The sequence below is a fragment of the Zingiber officinale genome, chromosome 1A (genome assembly GCF_018446385.1).
Source record: "Zingiber officinale cultivar Zhangliang chromosome 1A, Zo_v1.1, whole genome shotgun sequence".
In the NCBI taxonomy this organism is placed as follows: Eukaryota; Viridiplantae; Streptophyta; class Magnoliopsida; order Zingiberales; family Zingiberaceae; genus Zingiber; species Zingiber officinale.
Genome location: NC_055987.1, coordinates 127616186 through 127631981, shown reverse-complemented (window position 1 = coordinate 127631981; position 15796 = coordinate 127616186). Strand labels below are relative to the sequence as shown.

General features: G+C 36.4%; 2 protein-coding genes across 4 annotated transcripts; one reads left to right on the top strand and one right to left on the bottom strand.

Moving 5' to 3' along the window:
* Nucleotides 1-10464: 10464 nt before the first annotated feature.
* LOC122031907 (expansin-A1-like) lies at nt 10465-11632 on the top strand. Its single transcript, XM_042591135.1, has 3 exons — nt 10465-10601; nt 10703-11018; nt 11132-11632. The coding sequence occupies exons 1-3, from the start codon at nt 10598-10600 to the stop codon at nt 11433-11435; spliced, it is 624 nt and encodes a 207-aa protein (XP_042447069.1). The 5' UTR covers nt 10465-10597; the 3' UTR covers nt 11436-11632.
* A 125-nt stretch (nt 11633-11757) lies between these two features.
* On the bottom strand, nt 11758-15468 carry LOC122031892 (myb-related protein 2-like). 3 transcript variants are annotated; one of them, XM_042591106.1, is made up of 6 exons: nt 13025-15468; nt 12792-12954; nt 12632-12708; nt 12406-12557; nt 12255-12324; nt 11758-12180 (listed from the first exon to the last, which is right to left on the bottom strand). In XM_042591106.1, the coding sequence occupies exons 2-6, from the start codon at nt 12952-12954 to the stop codon at nt 11815-11817; spliced, it is 828 nt and encodes a 275-aa protein (XP_042447040.1). In that variant the 5' UTR covers nt 13025-15468; the 3' UTR covers nt 11758-11814. The 3 variants fall into 3 exon arrangements, with proteins under 3 accessions (XP_042447040.1, XP_042447049.1, XP_042447057.1); XM_042591115.1 differs by having other exon boundaries at nt 11758-12174; XM_042591123.1 differs by lacking the exon at nt 13025-15468 and having other exon boundaries at nt 12632-12721; nt 12792-12889.
* Between the last annotated feature and the right edge of the window lie 328 nt (nt 15469-15796).

Here is a 15796-nt window from a genome sequence, read left to right as displayed (position 1 = left end):
GGCTTCACTCACCAGGATTTCCATCTGCCTAGCTTCACTCACTAGGACTTCCTTCTGCCTGGCTTCACTCACCAGGACTTTTCTTCTGCCTGGCTTCACTCACCAGAACTTTCATACTGCCTAGCTTCACTCACTAGGTCTTTCATTTTGCCTAACATCCCAGTTAGGACTTCCCAGTCAAGTATCCAGTCAACCTTGACCTACTTGACTCTTCTTCAATCAATATCTTATTGTCAAACATCTAAACCCAAACCAAGACTCAGCTTGGTTACCCAGGTCAACCTTGACCTGAGGGATATTGCACCAACAGACTTGAGACTCCTTATTATAACTATACCCTTGAGTTTATATGGGTTTCAATAATTAAAGTAATTTGAAGTGTTATGTGACATGCAAAATAGTTAACATCAAATTTTGACGTCATTGTCGAGGAACCACTAGTAGTGTGTCTTTGATTTTAGATTGTGCATAGTTTCATTTTCTTGTTTTGCATCCTATTTGATTTTATTGAATATCTACTTGTATTCTCAGTTTGACTTGTTTTTATGATCAGGATTTCAAAAGACAAATTATTTGAGTTAGATCCAGAGATTGAAAGAACTTTCAAGACTTTGAGAATTTAGGAGAAATCCTCAGAAGTTTCTAATAATACTTCTTCACACTTTGATACTTCCATGGAGAACATAATAGGACTCTGAAGGAGCTTGCAGCTCCTGATGAGACATTCAAGTATTCATGTATCACTTATCTAGATTTAGCAAAAGACTTTAAGTTGAGATCGGGACTGATCCATTTGCTATCCAAATTTCAAGGATTATATGGAAAAGACCTAAATAGACATTTACATGAGTTCCATGTAATTTGTTCTACCATAAAGCCATAGGGTATTTCAGTAAAGGATATCAAGCTAACAGTTTTTTCATTTTCTTTAACGGGAGTAGCAAAAGATTGGTTGTACTATTTGCCACCTGAATATATTGCATCGTGGATTGATATGAAGAAGAAGGATTTCTTGGAGAAATTCTTTCCAGCTTCAAGAACCGTAACTATTAGGAAGAGTATTTATAGGATTCAACAAGTAGTGGGAGAGACACTGTATAATTGTTGGGAGAGATTTAATAAATTATATTCCAGTTGTCCTCAGCACCGGATAAGTGAGCAATTATTAGTACAGTACTTCTATAAGGGTTTGTTATCTATAGCTTCAGTAAACAAAACTCCAGAGCAAACTAGAGAGCTTATTTCTAATATGGCAGAGAATTCACAATAATTTAGAAGTAGCTAGGACATTAACTGCAAGAGGAGTTGAAGAGATTCAAATTAGAACAAAAGAAGATAAGGAACTCATTGTTGGAGTTAACATCTTTGGTGAAGCAATTGGCATTGGGCAATGCTAGCCAAACATCTTTACTTCCAAATATACAATTTCCATATCAATCAAGGGGAGTTTATGGTATTTGTTCGAGCCAAGATCATAATTCAGAATTATGTCCCAATCTTCATCAAGATAAGTCATTAGCAGCATTTTCTAGAGCTCAATTTATAAAATATGATCCTCATTCTTCTATTTATAATCTTGGCTGGAGAGATCATCCAAATTTGAAATATGAGAATGCATTCTATCAACAATCAACTTCTAGTCAGAATTGCTAGCAATCTTAAGGTTTTCAGATACCTTTTCAACCTGCTCAGAATTAAATTTAGCATAATCAACATGCATTCTAGCAGCAGCCGTATCAACATCATTTTCAGTATAATCAACAAAATAAGTTCCCATTTCAGCACAATCAATAACAACAGAATTTTCAGCAAGGGCATAATCAAAATTAGCAAGCACTTTCAGCTCCTTCAAGACTAAGTTTGACTCAAGGAAGCTCCAACACTTCAAATTCAGATGCACATTAAGCTAGGATGGAGGAAATGATGCAACAATTATTGCAGCAGCAACAACATCAGCAAAGAACTGATTCTACCTTGCAAAATATTAAGAAGCAGATTGGACAATTGGCTTCCAACATTAATTAAATGAAAGCTTAAGGATCAAGTCAATTGCCTTCTCAATCAACACATAATCCTAAGGGTAATGTTAGTGCATTAACTTTGAGAAGTGGAAGACAAATTTCAGGTGAGGATTTAAGAGGAACTGATGTTGCTGAAAAATTTCCAGTGATTCCTTTTCCAGATTCCAGCATCCCTCGAATAGCCTCAAACAACCATGATTTGGACTTTTCAGCAATTGACTTCTATCAAAACTCAAGCTCAAACCCCATTCATATTGATCCAATGATTTTAGTTCAAGAACAAGAGAAGAGTCGCATGAATCCGGGAAATTCCAACAGCTCCATTCCAGCTGAACCAGTTGCAATTCCAACAGAAAATCCAACAGTAATTCCAGCACAGCAAGTTGTCGAGCCAAACATTCGTTTACCCTTTCCTCAACGTAAAGTACAACTAAGGAAAAATGTAGAGGAGGAAAAGGCTAGAGAATTTTAAGAGCTTGTGAATTTATTTAGCAAGGTGGAGGTAAATGTAAATGTTCCCTTACTCACAATGATTAAACAAATTCTCAAGTATGCAAAGTTTTTAAAGGATCTTTGTGTATATAAAAAGAAATTGAAGGGAAATGAGTTGATTAGTATGGGAAAGAATGTATCAACACTTATTCAACCAATACCTCAGAAATGTGAAGATTCTGGAGTATTCACTGTGCCTTGTGAGATTGGGAGCAATCTATTTGAGAATGCTATGCTAGATTTGGGAGCTCCAATTAATGTCATGCCAAGATTAATTTTTCAGACTTTAGGGATTGGACCATTACAACCTACAAGGATTGTTATTCAGTTAGCTGACCGCAGTCAGACTCATCCAACTAGAGTTATTGAAGATATATTAGTTAAGGTGAGAGAACTTACTTTCCCTATAGATTTTCATATCCTAAATATGGAGGAAGACTATCTGGCCAATAGATCCTCACTTATTCTTAAGCGACCATTCCTAAAAACTGCAAGGACAAAGATTAATGTTCATGCGAGGACACTTTTTATGGAGATAGGAGACACAGTGGTCCAGTTTAGTATTCTTGATGCCATGAAGCACCCAAGAGAAGATCATTCTATTCTTAGTATGAATATCTTAGAGGAGTTGAGCAGTATGGATTTCTTTTCTGATATTGATTTATTTCTAGATATTTTTGATGATGTTGAGTGTGAGGATTATTCTGCAGCTTTAGAAGATACTTCAGACATGGGAGTATATGCTAATTCTTGTGGATTAATGTCGGTTGAGAGATGATTTATACGTAGGAGATTGCTTCGTAGAAACACTACCCCTAGGATCACCAATAGGAGAAGATTTGTATGTAAATTGCTAAGATAAAGCAAAAGAAATTTTTAACTTTCTTGTCAGGGCTATTCACCCTCCCCCCTCCCTCCTCTAGCCGGCCTAATGTAGACCTTCAATTGGTATCAAAGCCCAACTATTTAAGAAGGACTAACTGCCGCTTAAAGCAAAGCAGACAATGGTCAAAACATGCATCCACCCATCAAAGTTCGAGGGAGAGTTTACTGTCTAGAGGCGTAAAATACAGGTATCTTTTTAAACAAATTTTGAAATTTTGCTAACTAGTAAATACGGTTTTAAAGCACCAAAAGATGAGAACGGAAGAGAACTAGAAGAATTTTGATGGAGCAAGAAGCAACATAACAAGTTCACAGCGAACAGGAAGGTCGAATTCCATCTCCTGTGTGTATTGCCACTTCAGGAGGGTAATCGGGTAGGCGCCTATGACTCTGCAAAAGAGCTCTAGGAAAAATTTCTAGAGCTTCATGAAGGGACCTTCGAAGTGAAGCTCGCAAGATGGGACTTGCTTCGGAATCAACTGACGAACCTTTGGCTGAAAGAAGGAGAGTCAATTGTCAAACTGCACGCTAAACTGAAGGAGCTGATCACTAGACTCACAAATCTCAAAAAAATGATGACGAACAGAAACTCCCTAAGGTATGCTCTTAATGCTTTCCTGAGGACCCCGGATTGGACATCGATAATCGACTCCTAGTACATCTCTAAAGATCTAGAGATAAGTATGTTAGAAAGCTTATTTTTTATATTAGAACTTCATGAATCTAGATGCACAGGACTAAGAAAGGAGTCGAGTCAAAACATCATCCTAAAAGAAAAAAGGGATGAACCAGACTCTGAAACTTCTCTCAATGAAGATGAAAATGAAGAAGCCTTTTTGATGTGAAAGTTTTCAAAATTTTTAAAATCTAACAATTTTGACAAGAGATGGGCAACAAAATTTTTTTGGAGTAAAATGAAGATTCGATGCTACAACTCCTAAGAAGAAGGATATATGAAAGATAACTACCCAAAGTTGAAAAACAAAGAAAAAGACAAAAGGACAAGCAGATCCAAGCACAAGAAGTTGAAAGCAACATAGGACGAGTCCTCATCCAAGTCTAAGCTAGAAGAATACTCTGGGTTAGCACTGATGGTGAATCATCAAGAAGACAATGAAAGCTCGTTCGAAATAAGTATCGATGAAGGGGAAGATAGTCCCGGGGAAGGATTCATTGTACGTAGCCTTACCCTGCTTTTTGTAAGAGGCTGTTTCCAGGATTCGAACCCGTGACATTTTGGTCACATGGTAACAACTTTACTGTTGCGCCAAGGCTCCCCTTCATTATGATAAAGTACTAAAAATGAAAAATTAAAATATAAGATAAGATAAAAACATTAGAAAAGAACTATACATGTTCAAATGTTGAGAATTTAAATTTTTCAAGAGCTTAATTGATATTTTAGAATTCACAAGGATCAAATTAGCAAAGTGACACGAAAATATATTCTAAGAAAATATTTGATTAATCTAGTAGGTAAACATCTATATTGGGTTCCTAAATCTATTTTAAACTATTAAATTATTTTTATATGTATGCTTAAATTGAATTTGCATTAATTATTAATATGTTTGATATAATTAATTATTTCGTTTACCTACTATTCATGTTTTCTGTTTAATTTTTTTTTTATGCACAAATGGATTATTTGTTAGTATAAAATTTCTTTGATGAGTAATTAATTTTTTGTGAATTTTTGTTCCACAAACTAAATTTTAAAATTAAAATATTTTGGAAAACTTTTTTTTCATAAAATATTATGTTCCCTGTCTCTAGAAAAAAGTTTTAACATTTTTCGACCGTTATCTGAATTATTATAATTTTTTTACTGTAAAAAAAATTATTAATTAAAAATTTTCAAAAAATTATTTTTGAAAATTTTAATTTTTTTAGATAAAAATTATATTTTATTTGCTTAGAAAAATTAGTAACAATTTTTTATAACAAAATCTATTTTTGAGCATTTTATTTAGAAAATGATTATTTATGCTAAAAAATATTTATTTAATCAAAATAAAAATATATATTTTGTAAAACATTTTATTCTAGTTTGAATGATTTTGTGAAATATTGACAATTTTTTTGAATTTTTTATCACTTAAAAATAATTTTTAAATTATTTATGGTAAATATAAGAAATATCTCTTAAAAAATATTTTATATGAAAAAAATTTTAGTAAAAATATAGAAATTTAGATATTATGCAAACAGATACCAAAAATTTAATTTTTGATATGATTAAAGGGGAAGAATAACTACATATCAAGTTTAGGGGTTGGGTTGTAAACAAGCTGAGCTGAGCCGAGCTTTGGAGTGTTCGAGCTTATTTGATAAGGTAATCAAGTCGAGCTGAGCCGAACTTAAAATAAACCAAACTTTTGAAATAAGTATTCAAGTTTGGTTTGGTTTATTTTTTATGAGCTTGAACTTGTTTGAAGCTTGGCTTGAGCTCGGTTCGTTTAGATGTTATCAAGCTCTCAATTCAAGCTTGGCTTTAGCTTGGTTTGACCTTGGTTCGTTTAGATATTATCAAGCTCTCAATTTAAAATTGTTTGATTGTTTGAAATTTTTAATTGTTTAATTGGTTATTGAGTTTGATAATTTAAATCTATTTATTTATTTTATTTTATTATTTATTTATCATATTGAAAAGAGTTTTATTAATGAATATGGTTCGTGAACATTGTTCACGAACGTTAACGAGCTAAACACATATGTGTTCAAGCTTGTTTGTTTAGTTTAACGAGTTGTTCAAGGTTGTTTGTTTAATTAATCTTATGTATATTGAATGAACATAAATAAGCTTTTACCAAACCGAACACCAAACTTGTTCATGAACGCTTGGTTCATTTACAACCCTATTTAGGGGGAGGTTTTTTGTTTAGTTGTCACACTTACTTAGTTGCAATTTATCTGCCATTTATCTGTTTAATTTAAATACTTTTGCTTTTCACTTGTTAGTTTAACCTTAATCTTAACTCAGATTGATGCATATAAAAAAGAGGAAGATTGTAAGCACCTGAGATTAATTTTGATGTAATCAATTGAGTTAAGTTAGATCATGTGTTTTTTGATGTCTTGTATTTAAGTGTGCAAGAATTTACGAACACAAGAAGTTGAACGGAAGATGCCGGAAGCGAGAATGATGGCACAAGAAGCGAGTCGACAGGCTTGGTGCATTCGAAGGATGAGAAACTGTGGAAGAGTACATCGGCGGATGAGATCAAGGGCGTGTGTAGAGCATTCGAGGGACAAAAAACCGAAGAGGAAGCTTGCTGGAGAAGAAGATCGAAGCTCAACTCCGGACGGACGTGAAGGAAGTCCAAACAAGTCAACTCTAAGGTTGACTATTGGAGTCAACAAGACCTGAGGCGCCTCGATTGTGTGGAGGCGCCTCGAGCATAAGCGCGAAGGCACCTCTGAAGCCCTTGGAGGCGCCTCCAACGCGATTGAGTCATTGGTCAACAGTTGCCAAGCAGATAAAAGTTTATTCGCTTGGAAGCATCCTGGATCCTTTTGGAAGCACCTCCAAGCAATGGTAACTTTTTCAAAATGCTATAAAAAGTCCCCTAGAACTAGAAAGTATTCAACAATCATTGTATTTATTTTCCTAGCTTTTTCTGAGCATCCAAAGTCTATAAGAGACTACTCCGCTTGTACAAAAGAGATTTTTTTAGTGGAGCTTTCAACTGCCTTAGATTAACAACTACTTAGGTTGTTACCAAATAAAACCTTTTTGTCCTTTACTTGTTTTATATAATTGTTTCTTTTTATGTTATTAACTTAAATTATCTAATATTATGTCCTTGTCAAGATAAAAGTAAGAAATTTTTTTAACTTTATTGTCCGAGCTACTCACCCCTCTCTAGTCGGCTTAACGTGGACCTTCAGGAGGTTCTATTAATATAAATGAGCATAGACGTAGATTAATAATTTTTTAACTTGCAACTATTTCATTAGCTCTAATTGTGTTTTTTAGACCACATATATGGGGAAGAAATCTTCATCCATAGAAACTTTCACCAAAATTTTTACAAAAAAAAATAAGTCTTGGATCGGGGCTAAAGCTAAAGCAATAAAGATTTGAAATAATTAAAAATATATACATTTATAAATTATTGTTACAATAAATTTATTTTAATTTTATTCATATAATATAGAATAAATATGATGAGCTCGAGATAGCATAGAAGAGTTCATATGTTAGTGAGGAAATTGAGTCATCTGTTAATAATAATTTAGATTTATGGTTGAAGGTGAGTGGGAGACAGAAAGGGGAAAGGATTTTGAAAATGAGTTTATTAAGAAAAAATTATAGAATTTCTTGTAAATTCTTTTCCACTCACTAGTTGTCGAATTCATCATATTTTAATTTAAGATTTGACAATAAAATCTTTTTTCATTGAAAAATTTATGACAAAAACGGATTAGTCATTGAATTTGAGAAGAAAAAAAATCGTCTTAGATCTGTGTTTCTCAATTTTGTGACGATTTTTTATTGTTATAAAATTTCAACTAATTTTACGAAGAAAATAAAATTTATGACAAAATTTTCCGTGAATATATATTATTTTCATAGTAGAATTTGTTTCATGGTAGATTTTGCATAAAATTTTTTTAACAATTTTTTCATAAAAGAAAATTATCGTAAAATTCATCATAAAGACCATTTTTTTTTAGTGGATTATGTATCTTTTATTTGATATATAATAAAAATAAAGGTAGGTAAAGCTCTAGGTGTCCATGGATCCCAAAGTGGAAGGTTGACAGCCATCTGTTCTTCCTTTAATGTCGTGCGGTTGCCACGTGTGACTGACCCTCTCTCATCTCCTTCCTCTCCCACCGGACGCCACCTTCCGTTCCCAGCTTCCTTTTGAACAAATTCGAGGATTCGATTCCCAAGGCAACGTCTAAAGGCCACGAAACTCTCTAGGAAATTTACCAACGTACAGTCAAATGCTGCTGAACACTCTTCCACATGCATGCATGCATGAGATATCACAAACCCTAATACTCTATATATTATTATATATATACAAAAGCAAACAATATCCCATGCTAATTAATTATCTTAAAGCAAATCCCTGTAAAGCTAATTAAGACAACTAATTATTACGATAAAATATATCATAATTACTGTGGATTTTATTCCTGAAACTGAGATGATGAGTTGATTAGCTAGCTGTGTGCTTTAGGGCTTGGTCCCCCACTGGGGTTGATTAGGGTTTGCATGCCATCATCTCTCTTGTTTTTTTTTGTTTTGTTTTTCTTTTCTTTTCTTTTACGGAAGTATGTTATGGTGTGTGGTATCAGATTTGTATTTCTGATAACTTTTTATTTTCAACTTTATGTATGCATTTCTATTTTCTGTAGGAGAAACAAATTTTAAAAAAAAACTATATTAAAAACAAAAATTGTGCGAGTTTCAAAAACCTGGGCACCTTGAAATCTGTAAGCCTAAGAAGACAGGCAGGCCATTAGGGTCAAAGTCAGTATTGGAATTAGGAAGTGAAAGATAATTTTAGTTTTGTTACTGAGCAGTTCAGTTCAGTTTCAGTTCATTGTTTATGATTCTTTTCTTCCACCTGTCCATCTCTCTTTTTTAAAAAAGAAAACTTATAAAGAATTTTCTTTTTTTTCCTAAAATTTTCCGAGTGTTTTCTCTTTTAACTCCCAAGTTAATAAAAATAATTTTTAGCCCTTACATTACGGAAAAACTTTACAATGACAGAAAGTGATATAGTTCCTCCCTAAGAGCACGACCCCACCTCAAATATAGGTAAGTAAATTGAAGGGGATATTTTATCTTAATGCATTAACCTTTTACAGACATTTAATAAGATTTTAGAAATTGATTCTGATATCTATTGGAGTAAATATTTATATATGTACTAACTACACTAACATGGAGGGCATTGAAAAATTTTATAATCCGGTAAAAAAAAAAAAAATGATTCACTCGTCCCTAGCGTCTTCATCAATCCGTCACCAAACCGACACGGATAACTACTAATCATTAATACAGTGGCTAAAATATGAGGGAAGACATGCTTGAACGTGCTAAATTTTGACCTTATGATCTAATATGACAACATCCACATCTTAATCACCACATCATCCTAAAGAGACTCATCGAGTTTTGTTCCTAAAATATAATGACAATAGCTCATACCTGAACTACTGTACCTTCCGAGAGGACCTTAAAAAATTTTACAATGATGGTAAAGATGAACACGTTCATCCTCAGCGCTCCCGTTAATCCGTCTCAGGATCAACACAGAGGAGGTAAATCACAGACGACTATTAACCTTTAAAATAATGATTAATACATAAGAAAGACATTAAAAAGTCGATCACTCACTCAATTAAATTGAGCCTTGATTTTTAGATAAACCAAGCGCAAGCAACTCTTAACAATCTACAAAATAGTATAAGCTCGTGTTGAGTGAACTTGATTGACGCATCCACGTACAAAATAGTATAAGCTCGTGTTGAGTGAACTTGATTGACGCATCCACGTGCATAAAAAATTGAGAGTTTACCTGAGCTACCGGTGTATTACTATAAGCGTCTATGTACCTGATAGAGAAACTAGGAAGAACGTCCATCTCCGACACAGTCGTGTGTAAAGATATACAGATATCAAAGATGCCTTTTAAAATTATGATGGATTAAAATGCAATTTACTGAACTTTAGAAAATAAAATGAAATTTAAAAGTGATTTTTTTAGAGAGAGAAAAAAAATCAAAATCAAAATCTTCCTCTATTAATGTGACAAAGGCGAAATCACTCACCCCCATTGCCTCCGTCGCACCCGACCCAAGGTCATCACAAGGGAGGTAAATCACAATATCCTGAGCGAGCATATGGCAGGTGGGGTGAGTTGTACAGGGACCGGGGATTTACACCTCGACTATCCTGAATTTCGACCCCGTGACCTCATGTGATAAGTATTTTACCACATATCAACTCGGATGACCTGTGAGGTCAAAATCTTCCTCTATTGAGATCTATAAGAAGATTTGCCTGTCGCTCACTTCACTCCTCATTAATCGTCGCCATGGAGTCCCTGCTTGGTTTCTTCCTCTGTTCATTCCTCCTCGTTGCCAGGGTGCTTCATGTTCATGGAGCCGTCACCAATGGCGGATGGTCCACTGCTCATGCTACCTTCTACGGCGGCGGCGACGCGGCCGGAACGATGGGTAATTCATCACACAATCTTCGCAAAGTTCGATTTTTTTTTCAGTTCAATGGCATCAAGATCTGATTTTGATTTGAGTTTTGACGATCGTGGAATTCACAGGAGGAGCTTGTGGGTATGGGAACCTCTACAGCCAGGGCTACGGCACCAACACGGCGGCGCTGAGCACTGCCCTGTTCTCTGGCGGCCGGAGCTGCGGCGCCTGCTACGAGATCAGGTGCGCAGGCGGCGGTGGATGCCTCCCTGGCGGCGCCTCCGTCGTCGTCACCGCCACCAACTTCTGCCCGCCCAACTACGCCCTCGCCGCCGCCGACGGCGGCTGGTGCAACCCGCCGCGGCAGCATTTCGACCTTTCTCAGCCGGTGTTCCAGCGAATCGCCGAGTACAAAGCCGGCATCGTCCCCGTTCAATTCAGAAGGTGAAAAGAAAGTGCTAAAAGATTCACGAACACAATTGAAACTAACGCAAAATATTTTTAAAACATCGAAAAGAAAAGAAAAATTCAATCAATCATGTCCAATTTTGTCGCAGAGTGTCGTGTGTGAGGAAAGGGGGGATAAGGTTCACGATCAACGGCCACTCCTACTTCAACCTGGTGCTGATCACCAACGTCGGCGGCGCCGGCGACGTGGCGGCGGTGTCGGTGAAGGGATCCAGGACCGGGTGGCAGGCGATGAGCCGCAACTGGGGCCAAAACTGGCAGAGCAACAGCTACCTCGACGGCCAATCACTGTCATTCAAGATCACCACCAGCGACGGCCACAGCGTCACATCCGCCGGAGTCGCGCCGCCCGGATGGAGCTTCGGCCAGACTTACGCCGGCGTCCAGTTCTGAACAACTCGAACCTCACTTATCACAGCAGAAGTAGGAGTTCAATAAACGTATACCGTCGAGGCATGCACAAGCTCTGGGCTCTGTTTTGAAATGGCCCCGTCGATTTCCATGCCTTCACTTCATCGATTTGCAGTATCTAGTTAATTTTTCTTGTCTTTTTTCTTCCTTTAAATGTCGTATCGTTGTGGTTTTTTTAAGTTTGATGGAGAAGAAGAGATGAATCATGAATGCTTTTTGTTTCATGTCATCTCCAAATCTGTAATGCTGCGCAACTACTTAATTATGTTTTTGGAGAGCTAATTATATATCAATCCATTAAAAGCATCTAAAACACAAATTTTGATTCAACATTCTCCATAAATCATCTTCTATTTCACTTTCAGTTCAAGTCAATTTTGCTCTCAATTGCACCTTCATCATCATCTTCATCCACATTGAGATCGAGTTTTTCAGTGTCAGCTTCTGCAGCAGCTCCTCCTCCTCCCGAGATAGAAGACGAAAATGGCTTTCGATTCGATTCTCGTTCCTTTTGTAAGCCTTCAGATGGTGTAAGTAAACTACTGTTGGAGTTGGGAAGAAGATCTTCAGGAACTGGAACTGCATTGCTTAAGCATCCATTTGAGACTGCACTGGAGACCAGTTCAGAGAGTTGATTCTGCTTCCCTAGTGCCTCTTGAGCCTTCTCCAGCACAGACTGCAAGTACTTCCCCTGCGCCTCGATTCGGAGTTGTAAATGCCTCTGAACCTTTTACAAGTATCAGTTTGCAACATCACTGAGCTGCAACAAGTTTGAAAAATGATAAATTCCAAGTGATTTACCTCCAATTGTTCTTGTAGCTGTCTTTGCACTTCAATTTGCATTAGCAGTGCTTCATTTATCTGAATATGCCTGAAATTGACAGTGTCTTAGTTGAAGAAGATGCATCCATTTTTGAATCATTATAGTACTTAATTTTTTATGCTTCCTTACCTATTCGGCTGTCGAATAATATCAGTTTCGCTCGGTCTCTCTGCTGCAACATTGTGTCTTATTGAGACAGTTTGATTGCAAATTGGGATGCTGCTCTTACCACTCTTACTGCCTCCTCCAGTGTGTGCCTGAGCTTTGCTGAGCCTGCACTTCTACAATATCCAAACAAGAGAAACACCATTCTTTGAAGAAGGAATTAACAAATAAATTGTGAAGTTAGTCGAACCTGAAGATGGCTTTTGAGGTGATACAGCGTCAGTCCAGGAATTCCCATGAGTCTCATGATTGTTTTCGGTGTAGCTTCTGCAAGACGATGCTTGAACAACAACAATCAGTTCTCAGGGCAAGGAGATTGGGTTTTTGTGTTTGAATGAATGAATACTTACTGTCTGCTCCACCAAGTTGATTAACTGCTTCTATGAACCTATCATGGAGCTCAGGTGTCCACTTCAGCCTCGGCTTCGCGTCGGTTGACAAGAATAATCCTGACTCATCAGGAATGCTTCCTCCTTGAAGCATGTTGTTGAAGTCTTGGTGATGATGATACATCTGAAATAGTAAGGCCGTCAAACAAAAAGGCTAACATTTCTTTGCTTTATTTTCTCTTTTCTTTTCTTACCTTATGTGTATCGGATCCTTGATCTAGGTTGAATTACGGGTGTGTCGTATCGGTGAGTAGTCGAAACGGATAGCTTCAGGACATGTCTATATAAGCTCAAGTGCTTCTCTTGCAGGTGAGAGTTGGCACAAAGCTCACTTTATAAGGCAAATTGCAAATGCAAATGAGAATTTGGAATCATTTGAATAAACCACCCGTAAGTCGATCCGATCTTCAGAGCAACTCGAAAAGAGATCTAGTCCTTGATTTTCTGTTCTTAAGGACTTAAGTTGGCACTATATTCTTCAGAGGCAATTTTTTTTTTTAGCTAACAACTTTAACTAGTTGTATGTGCAGAAGAATAGATCCTTAAATATCTATTCTTTGGCTAAAGACCGATAAAAAAAAAATCAAAGAACCATATACTTGTAAAGAGAATTTTGAGACTGCCATCTTTCCAGGTTACTGAATTCTAAGAAGCTGAACATCGAACAGGCTTGTTCGATTCGAGCTCAGATTATTTAATTAAGCAAGTTTGAAGGTTCTCTTTGACTGGTTAGCAACAGCAGAATCAGATACATTCTTTTATATAAACAACTGAAGGAATATGAAATGAGCATGAGATTCCCTTTTCTCTTCTTGATACTTTATATTCGTCATTCGATCATTGTCAACAGTGGAAAGGAGATGAGAAGTTATCCATTTACTCGAAGCCAATTGTCGATGTGAGATCCAGCACATGAAATAAGTATCATCCTTCCTTCTGTTGTCGATCAAGTTGAAGCATCCCGTCTTTCGAGTGTCATCTGATCATATGATTGTACAATCTGGCAGTCGAAAAACAATCTCTGCGAAAGGCATCATAGTTTGTGAAATTTCTTGAATGTTTCACACAGTTGTAAATGAAGCAGGCCTGGCCTATTAACTGTTCTCATTCATATCTAGCACTTTTAAATAGCTAGGATGGATATGATTCTCGCGGAACAAGTACTAGATTTGCAAACACTAAATTGAGCATCGCAATGAGATTACCATATCTGCAGTCATTAAGGACATTGTTCGCGGAATGTTGCTCATAACCAAGTGTTGATCATCCCTTCGTTGTTCTCCAAAGCATTGAAAAACCCATAAAGTCTATGGAAGAATCCCTCTTTTGCATGATAAGAATAAGTGCATCCCTTCCTCATGTTGATGAAATAAACTTGACAGTGGAATATGCTGCGCCCCCATGAAAGAGAGCCTCTTTGTCTCGCCTCAACTTCTCGCTAATCATCATTGTGGACTGTTTAGTGTTAAGAGGACTACAAGCTGTCCCAGTTGTGAAACTTACAGTTGTTGGTTGGATGATGGATTGGTGTTTACTAGTTACCTCATGGGGTGGTCTTTCTAATCTGACTGAAAACTCCATTGAAGCTTGAAGTGGAGTTTCAACTACTACTTTCTGCTACGAATGCAAGATTTGAGCTAGGGAACTTGATTCCTTCCTGATGTATCATGTACTTTTTATGAGCTGGAGGATGTTTTTGTGAGTGGCACTGGAATATGATTCTGTTCTTTGTTGTCGAAGTAGGCAGGGAAGGTTTTTTGCAAGCTATGTGAAGCAACAGACAGAATGACCATTGCATTTGACCCCTTCTAGCTGAGGAATTTACATCTGCCCCTTTTTTTCTTTGGAGTTTTTAGATTTTATATTTGTAAAATCATAATAAAAAAACAAACAGTTAATCTTTGTTAGAAATCATAGTAGATTCCTCGAAGATATGAGATTACTTAACCCATATAAAAAGGGGCGACGATAAGAACACAAAAATAAAAATAAAACCACTAGCTCATCTTGTTCCTGCTTTTCCTCTACGGAGAAGGATGGACATTTTTGAAGCATCATAGAAGGATTATTCCATTTGGGCAGTTTTGACTGGGAGCCTTGTGGCCGACTTAGGGCCATCGCTCGAGATCAAGTCTGGTCAAATGTTACAAATTACCTGTCATTGCACTAATCCAAACAGTAGTTTATATCAATCTTCACATTGCCTCGGACGAGCATCAACATAACTAATGCCGTAATGCGAGATGCCCACATTCCTGATGCCAATTCCAAAAACTAGTCAATGGCTGGCAACAACACAACCTTAACCATAACTATCTCCAAAAGTTTGAGTAAAACATAAGGTTACATAACCCTTATACTGGAGTCGCAAAGTTTGAACAATCATCCCATAGTTTGACATGATTCCCAGCCATCGGTCCGGTTATCAAGAAAGTAAACCGATCAGAAACTAAAGAATTTGCATATCATGGGTACAAAAAGGGTTATTGCATATAATAGTGTATACTCACACTGGAGCTAGTTTGCATTTTAATGAACTGCAATGTTCATACAATTTGCATGATTTGATGCTCTTGGTCAGTGCTTGAGCCAGATCCGAGCATACAGAAGTTTTACATCAAAAAACACAGCTTCATACCTAAAAATTTTTCTTAAAAAAATATATATATCTTGGGTCAGAATTTGGCTTTCAGAAAATATAACTTTAATGCAACGAATTGAATTGGAACATTCCATATAAAATTAAAATGGAAACTTCAATTCATTCTCAACCTTTACATGCTTTTCAAAATAGAGATCAACAACATTGAAATGCTACTGTTATCGTTTAAACCCTACAGCTAACACCAATTATTTATGTAACGGAATAGTACAGTGACAATTTTTTAACTCTAAAAATAATGCCACGTCCATATTTCCTTCATAGTACAACACTGTCAATGATTGAAGGTAACAGGACAGCAATT

What these genes read in the sequence shown, in the direction of transcription:
- LOC122031907 (XM_042591135.1), top strand. An exon ending in GTCCCCGTTCAATTCAGAAG is followed by an intron (nt 11,019 to 11,131) that starts GTGAAAAGAAAG and finishes ATTTTGTCGCAG; the next exon opens with AGTGTCGTGTGTGAGGAAAG.
- LOC122031892 (XM_042591106.1), bottom strand. Translation starts at nt 12,954, where the DNA reads ATGTATCATCATCACCAAGACTTCAACAACATGCTTCAAGGAGGAAGC. An exon ending in ACCTCAAAAGCCATCTTCAG is followed by an intron (nt 12,558 to 12,631) that starts GTTCGACTAACT and finishes TGGATATTGTAG; the next exon opens with AAGTGCAGGCTCAGCAAAGC. An exon ending in AGCTACAAGAACAATTGGAG is followed by an intron (nt 12,181 to 12,254) that starts GTAAATCACTTG and finishes TACTTGTAAAAG; the next exon opens with GTTCAGAGGCATTTACAACT.